This window comes from Cryptomeria japonica, chromosome 6 (genome assembly GCF_030272615.1).
Source record: "Cryptomeria japonica chromosome 6, Sugi_1.0, whole genome shotgun sequence".
In the NCBI taxonomy this organism is placed as follows: Eukaryota; Viridiplantae; Streptophyta; class Pinopsida; order Cupressales; family Cupressaceae; genus Cryptomeria; species Cryptomeria japonica.
In genome coordinates this window covers 459015747-459023865 of record NC_081410.1, presented here as the reverse complement: position 1 = coordinate 459023865, position 8119 = coordinate 459015747, and the positions used below count along the sequence as shown (strand labels likewise).

The 8119-nt window shown below is 37.1% G+C and overlaps 1 protein-coding gene across 2 annotated transcripts; it reads left to right on the top strand.

Annotated features, from left to right (window-relative positions):
* Positions 1–785: 785 nt before the first annotated feature.
* LOC131051069 (calmodulin calcium-dependent NAD kinase) lies at positions 786–7067 on the top strand. 2 transcript variants are annotated; one of them, XM_057985429.2, is made up of 9 exons: positions 786–1420; positions 3337–3501; positions 4020–4264; positions 4443–4501; positions 4955–5173; positions 5388–5514; positions 5646–6031; positions 6137–6281; positions 6386–6571. In XM_057985429.2, the coding sequence occupies exons 2-9, from the start codon at positions 3342–3344 to the stop codon at positions 6437–6439; spliced, it is 1395 nt and encodes a 464-aa protein (XP_057841412.2). In that variant the 5' UTR covers positions 786–1420; positions 3337–3341; the 3' UTR covers positions 6440–6571. The 2 variants fall into 2 exon arrangements, with proteins under 2 accessions (XP_057841412.2, XP_057841411.2); XM_057985428.2 differs by having other exon boundaries at positions 788–1420; positions 6411–7067.
* Positions 7068–8119: the final 1052 nt, after the last annotated feature.

The following is an 8119-nucleotide window of genomic DNA, read 5'->3' as shown; positions in this document are numbered from 1 at the left end:
GATAGGAAAATGAAGATGAACTCTTAAAGCATGTAACTATAAACCCTGTCGAAATTAATAGTTTATATTGCAATCAACATACCTCTAATGATTATAGATTAGGATAAAAGAGGTGCAAAACACTATATGAGTGACTTCAAGTACTCTACTAAATCATGAATGCACATATGACATGACAACAAAAGCAAGTTATAAAATGGAAGATGGAGATGACAATACGATTAAGGATCACAAAAACACTACACTAGTGATCTTTAACACATTACTAAATCTACATGGTGTTTTACATAAGTACTAGAATCTCATGTGTATTGATCAACTGAAAATGTAGAAGGTTACCTCCAATTGCTCTAATAAAACATTAAAACATAAGAACATCAAAACCCATCTCTCTCTCTCTCTATATATATATATATATGAGACTGCTATTTCTCCATACAAAACGACACCTGATCAAAAACACAAATTCGCATAACACAATTGTTTTTCAACAGGTTTTTTTCATTTTTATAGCATCGTGAAGACAGACTACGAGGATCAAACCAGTAGAAATTGTGTAAAAATCCGTTATGATTTGCAGAATTTGTGTTTTTGATCAGATTCTATTTTATATGGAGAATAACCATCTCCTATATATATAAATATAATTTTCACCAAAAAAGCAAAATCTATTTTCAAATTACATATGAAAATGATAGCAATCCTGTAATCCAATAAACCACTTGTTTATGCTTAGCTAATTACAATAAATATTTTATTCAAAAATTTGCAGGGAACACTTGGATCTACGTTGAGGGTCAAAGAAAAAGCAGAGAGCATGATTATTCTCATGCTCGATATATTAACCAGACAGACCAACCCCAGCAAGGTGCTTGTGTTATCCCACAAACAGCCGGCAAAGAGCCCAAATTAAAAATTAAAGCGTACAATACGCTTCTGGAAAACCGCTTCTGAATCCCACTCACCAGTATTTTCTGAACATACTTCAGGAGGAAATGAAATGCAAAATCCTTACCTGCCATGGAAACTATTTTTGAGTTATTCCAATCTCCAAATAGATAAAATGGAATATAGCCACCCCAACCTGATCACCTGCTTGTCACGTATCTTTCTGTTTTAAAATATCCATGCACGTTAATATATTGTTAACCGTTCATCGATTCCACCAAGGGTAATTTCATGTTCATGGGCAAATAATACTGGACAGTGGACACCCTCTAAGTAATAATTCATTCTCCTTTTCCTCCTCTGAATTTCAGAAGAACTAAATGCATCTGGGTGGTTGTTCAGGTCAACTCTTGTTTATTTACTAGTTTTGCAGACATTTTAGTGGTCTGCTAAACAGGAGGTCAAGTAACTCTTTTTATTTGAAGATATCAATAGATTTGGAGGTGAATGAATTGACTTCAAAAAAAATCAGGTGGGTATGCATTTTTTTCATTATTTATAGGATAGATTTTGATACTAGAATTGTGCAGCGTTCACAGCAGGGCACATATTAAGAGCATCGCATTTTTGTGTTAGAGAAGGATTTGACTGAAATGCTGTTTGATTTCTCTTATAAATATGTGTGCCTCCCTAACATCTTGTACTTGTGGAGGACCAAAATTCTTCGATGGGTAAGGATATCGACTTATACAATATGGGTTTCCCTTGTCTGCAAGACAAAGATTTCTGCGTAAGGAAAAGTTTGACTACTTTTCTTCTTCAAACCCTTGAATATTGAAGATGTTTGATTCTTGTTTCAGAGGATTTTGCTCTAAAGTCACTTGGACTCTCATGTATGTGTGTCTTATTAATTTGCTGTATAAGCAAAGAATCGATTGTGTGTCTTACTACTTTGCTGTATAAGTAAAGAATCGATTTTGTGTCTTAGGAAGGTTAACAATTCACAGAGCAAGGATTTGATATTAAAACATCTGTCCTCCTTCGACATAGGGCTTCTATAGTTCATTACGTTTGCTTCTAAAACCTGGTTGATTTCCCTGCCTCAGCTAGATTTCAACTTCAATTTACAGAGCAAGGATTTGATATTAAAACATCTGTCCTCCTTGACATAGGGCTTCTATAGTTCATTTCGTTTGCTTCTAAAACCTGGTTGATTTCCCTGCCTCAGCTAGATTTCAACTTCAATTTACAGAGCAAGGATTTGATATTAAAACATCTGTCCTCCTTGACATAGGGCTTCTATAGTTCATTTCGTTTGCTTCTAAAACCTGATTGATTTCCCTGCCTCAGCTAGATTTCAACTTCAATACTGGGATTTTTGCAATCTAGCGCAAAGCAGACAATTGCTCCCAAGTAACCCGCAGTCACATAGTTTAGATTTCTCTGTGCATTGATTGTTGAAAATGGAAATGGAGATGGATCTTATTATAATCCACGATACTGGGCAGTCTGTTTATGGGTCTCTACAGATGACTCATAGTAATATGGGACTACCCTTAATTCTTGTGGGAGGCATCAAACTGTGCTACAAATGAAGTGTGCATATCTTACCTCTTACAGGATTTAAACTTGTGACCTTTTTTTCAAGAGTACAAATTCTCCACTACTAGACCAACTCAAGTGTACATAACTATACAGAATTGGAAAATTTTTCTGAATCTGCATGTTGTAAAGAAGGATCGCCTGAGTCCCATTTTAACCTTAGTTTTCCTAAACAGTAACTTCCTAAATTATTGGAAACCTTTAGCAGCTGCTGGGGATAGTTTCCCAAGGCAGGAGATGCTTCTCATTCTTCAGGGCACATTTTCTTATGTTTCCAAATGGTTCCACATTGTACCTCCAGGTACCAAATGTCTTAACATTATGTATAGTGGAAACCCACCTATAGGGTTTTACACTTCAGCCCACCAAACTGGTTTGATCCAGGGGGTCTTCCCCTTTTGACAGTTTGACTAGAATCCCTCGTTTGCCTTCTACAAGGCTGTCCAAACCTTTCACAAGGAAGACTCGTCACAAGAAATTTTGTCAAAGTAATGCTCCATATCATTGCCAATTGACTCCAGTACCTTTCTTCGTTAAAATGATTCGAGCTACAATATATTGCAGAACTACTCATAAAAACTATGGCTTTACATATTTATTAATATTGGTTGATACATTATAATTTGTAGATAGTTTAAGAGGCAAGCTCCTGAATCCACCTCCAAACCTATGTATTATGTTCTCATATGCCCTGCTTAGTTAAAACATAAACCTAGTAAGGTTTTTTTGCGAGAGTTTTCGAAATATCTATTTATACAAAGAAATTGGTAAATTGGCGAGGCATACAATCATTTTGGTTCATTTTGTTCTTCAATACTCTTACATGGCTTGAATAATCTGTTGCAGACACTATGCGTTTTCTTGTAGCATCCCTTGGGCTACTAGTAGTAGCACAAAGAATTCTGAATGAAATTTATAAGAAGTCTACGCAACATGATAAGTTGATGCCACGTATAGAGCTGACAAAAGGTGGCCATGTCAAGAAGCTTGAGCGGTTTGGGGAATATGTAGGTGAGTTCACACATCTTGGATTTTCAAGTTTGTAATCTAGATCCTTCTGTTAAGTAGTTTTACCTTTTCTGAGATCTCCTTTTATTCAAAAAGCTTATACAAAAACATTTTAGTTTAGAATATTTGTACATATCTGCTAGTTTCTTGATTGTTAATAGTTTAAAGGAATATTTATTTTCAAGAATAGTGTTTCAGAAAGCTTTCCTATAGTCTGACTTATGGGCCATAGGCATGACATTGAACGCATGTCAGCACAGGTAGTTACAATCTTACATTAAACATCAGAACAGATTCTAAAAAATATGGCTAAATTTTTTTTGTTCACTGTAATCTTGTTGACTAAAAATTGATCTAAGAAACTTTGTGCTAGACTTAGCTGTCACTGTAGAGATTCAATTGCAGTTTGCAAGCAAAAGTTTGAGGCATGCATAGATCAGAAGATTGTAAGCATTTTACTGTGTTTGTGTAGAGGAATAGAGACTAAATACTAAAACTGAAGCTATTTGTACATGTTGCAGTTCGGCAACTTGGTATTATGACACCTGATGGTGATTCTCGCCTTTCCAAACTTGCTGAAGAGTATTTGAGGGGAGATAAAAGCAATTCTGATGGGAGTCCAGAAAGCATCTGTCTATATCTTTCTGATATGTACCCTGAAGGCGAAATTGAATCTCTCTATAAATTGATAATAGATGAGATAGATAGCTGCATACTAAGTTACTTTGCATTTCAATGGGATCACTCTATGTTTATGATTAATCAGGTAGTCGCTTGCCACGAAGAAGAACAATCCCCCTATTTTATTTGAGTGCTTTAACATTTTTTTATCTTTTACCAGGTTGAATAAACCATGAGGTTGTGGTATATATGCTTTTTAAGATAGGTTTGTGGGTTTGTGTACATTCGCTCATATATGCAAGGAATTGTTGTCAATTTTCTAGGTTCTACAGAATAAATCTCAGAGGAAAAAGCTTCAATCTGCTGTGTTTAATGCTACCAGGTGAGTTGTATAGTGAAGTTTGTATGCAATTGGTTAACATTTTGAATTCCATAAAATTCCAGTTTTTATTATTTTTCAATAGTTAGTCATAATTCATATTTCATGAATAACGATTCACAAGAATTTTCCTCCCACAAGATTTAATACTTGAATACTTACCACTTTATGAACTCTTGGTACATCCGGAATCCCTACTAAGTCATCCACCTCAGTATTAATCTGATTGAAGCACACTTTTTCAGTGTGAAGTTTCCCCTACAATCAAGCCCTCTGTTCAATACCACATGAAATATCTTCAGCATTCTTTGTGGAACTCCCTAGCTCTTCCATTTTATGTATTTGACATTTTCCACAACATATGCCATATCATTGTTCATTTTTCCTGTTTCCATGTTTTTCTCCCAAAGGTTACTAGCCATTTTTTTGAGCTAATATATATCAAACAAACTGCAGGAAACAACGTGTTGGACGGGTTATAAAGGATCTCAAGACAAAAAATGTATTTTCTACTCTATTGCAGCAGTTTAAAGCTATTGGCCACCATGCCAATCTTCATAGTGAGACGAATGTAGTTGTGCCAGTGAATGCAAATGATAGAAGCCCTGTGCTGCTTCTAATTGGGGGCGGGATGGGAGTTGGAAAGAGTACGGCGGTCAAAGATATAATGAAAAGGTATTATTTGATTTTATTCTCTTATTTTATAGCCATAATTCATGGGATTGTGGTTCAAACTTCTAAGTACCGCTCACTGCAAGTATCTACTAAAGAAATTCCATACTATATAGTTCCAGTCAAATTATCTGAACATGCTTTCTCTTTTGAAATATATATATATATATGTCTCTGAATTTGAGAGTTAATTTTTTATCAAATTTTGTTTTGGCAGCTGCTTCTGGGCAAATGCAGCCAAAAATGCTGTGGTAGTGGAAGCAGATGCTTTCAAGGAAACAGATGTTGTATACCAGGCCTTGAATTCGAGTGGGCGTCATGATTACTTGGAAACATCAGAACTGGTAAGCATCCTCTGCTTTTGCTGAATAGGACGATTCAAGTTTTGTTCTTATTAACTAAGAAGAAGCACCGGAGAAAAACTAGTAAACAAGTTGTCCCAGATCAGAATGTAACCATTTTTTATGTTTCCTAGGTGCATCAAACATCACTCGATGCCGCAGAGTCTCTCCTTGTCACCGCCTTGAATGAGGGTCGTGATGTAATATTTGATGGCACGATGTCCTGGGAACCATTTGTTATACAGACAATTTCCATGGCTCGAGATGTCCATCGTAGACAATATCGGAGGGGTCCAGGCTATCAGATAGCAGAGGATGGTTCTGTACAAGAAAACTATTGGGAACCAGTTGAGGATGCTGATCCTCCCAATGTTTTGAAAGCCCATGAAAGCATATTGAGTAATGGAACCTCAGACACGGAAGCAATTAGAAAGCCACTTACAAATGTGAGGAAACCATACAGAATAGAGCTTGTTGGAGTCATCTGTGATGCACATCTTGCAGTAGTTCGTGGAGTGAGGTAAACCCTCACTTTTTAGTTATCTCAGCTGAAAGTTTAGATCCTATGTCTACATGATTCTTTCTTGTTTGATGTTTCAAATTAATCTTAATTGTGTTCTCTTAGGAGAGCCATAATGACAAAACGAGCTGTGAGGGTTAAAGAGCAATTGAAATCAATCAAAAGATTTGCTACTGCTCTTCCCAATTATTATGACTTGGTTGATCAAGTAAAAATATATAGTACAAATGACATTGGAGGGCCAGCACAGGTAAATTGATAAACATTATTTTTATAATCCAAACTAACTTGGTTCTGCTGTTCTTTTTATGCATTGAAATTCATGGAGAAATTATTTGATGTTAAAATGGGAAGCTGCCGTCAATTGGTAATTGTTCAGATAATAGGATGGAAAGAGGGGAGCAGTAAAATGCTTGTTGATCCTGAAAGCATCAAAGCTGTGACTAAGTTAGCCTCTTTGAATGAGAATGCAAGATCCGTGTATGAATTGTACGGTTCAGTGAATGGCAGAGTTGAGCTAGACAATGCTATGAAAGAAGTATTATCTCCTGAAAGAGCCTTGCGTCAGAAGCAGTTGCTGAGTAAAATTCAATCTATTGAAACTCATTTGCTCCATAGAAATTCAGGTAGCATCACCTCCAGCCACTCTGCATCCTCTGTTTCATGCTCTGACTACAGCCGACAGTCTTCACTCGACTCTTCAGATTCTAGTTGGCATGCATCTGATCACAGTCCAGAGAACAATAAAGAGAGTGTCGATCAAGATTCTTCCTGACCCAGATGCTTTCTGACCTAACTTATGGAAGCCGCAGATTTGCTTTCCATTTGAACATTGCAGACAGTTTTGTTATCACAACCGATTCTATGTCAAGTGAATAATCGTGGATATATTGTCTCAATTTCTTGAAAATAATGGATGGAGCTGCAACAACACACAAAAGTAAAGTGTCATTCCCATGGAGTTTTCACATTTGAATACTAATGGTCTAAAGAATCAGATTATAATTTCAATAAAATTTCATCAAGTATATTATAATTAGCTTTCCATACCTGCTTGAATGCATGGAGCAGTAAAGAACATGCACAATAGTAAAGTGGCATTTCCAAGGAGTTTTCACATTTAAATACTAACGGCCATTTCTGAGGTGCTTTCACACTTAAATTCTAATGATCATAAATAATCAAAATATAATTCCAATACAAAATCCAAATGGAGGAGCTTTGGAGCTCTGTTAGGGTTTGAGGTTACCGCATTTACGGCGGGACTTTTGTGTTTATTATGGCTCCGACCAACTTTAGCCCAGCAATTGATGCTGGTGCTGGAGTTGTTTTGACGGACCCTCATGGCACCTCAGAACAAGCGCCCTCACAAATTTGTTCCAAAAGTGTTTCACGAGGTATGTCCTGGCCTAATGTTGTGCTTCCTATTCAAGATTTTGATAATGCTTGTGAGTGGCTTGAAAAATGCACTTTGATAGGCTATTTTGTGGGTAGGATCCCTCCTGAAAGCATGCTTCGTGATGAGGTCGCCAAACCCTGGTCTCCTCATGGAGTCCAGCTTGATGGCATCCAAAGCCTCACCAAGGGCTTCTTTTTGTTTCGCTTTTCGAACCCTTCCCATGTTGAGGCTATCCTCTCTCATGGGCCATGGACCGTTCAGTATTCCCTTCTGGTTTTCCAGCGCTGGTCTCGAGCCTTTTCTGTCTCAGATGACAAAATGTTGCGAGTCTCGGTCTGGGTTGAGTTCCCTAGTCTTCCTTCGCCTTGTTGGCCTTTCATGCAAACTATTGCTCAGTCTGTTGGCAAAGTTATTTGCCTTGAACCAGACTGTTTTTTTAATGCCCCTCAAAAGAGGGTCTGTGTTGAGGTCGACCTTTCACGCGACCTGAAAGAAACTGTTGATATTCAAGTGGGAGGCAATACCTTCACCCAGAAGGTGCTTTATTTGAACCTTCCCAACACTTGTTATCGATGCCAGTCCGATGCCAGTCAACTGAACACAAAATCGGGGATTGTCCCTTGGCTATTTCGAAAATAAAATTGTTGGCATATGATGAAGTGGTGACAAAGTATGTTGTCATTGATGTC

Coding starts and splice junctions, on each gene's coding strand:
- LOC131051069 (XM_057985428.2), top strand. CDS start 3,342: ATGCGTTTTCTTGTAGCATCCCTTGGGCTACTAGTAGTAGCACAAAGA. Junction 4,502..4,954: donor GCTGTGTTTAATGCTACCAG/GTGAGTTGTATA, acceptor AACAAACTGCAG/GAAACAACGTGTTGGACGGG. Junction 5,174..5,387: donor GTCAAAGATATAATGAAAAG/GTATTATTTGAT, acceptor TTGTTTTGGCAG/CTGCTTCTGGGCAAATGCAG.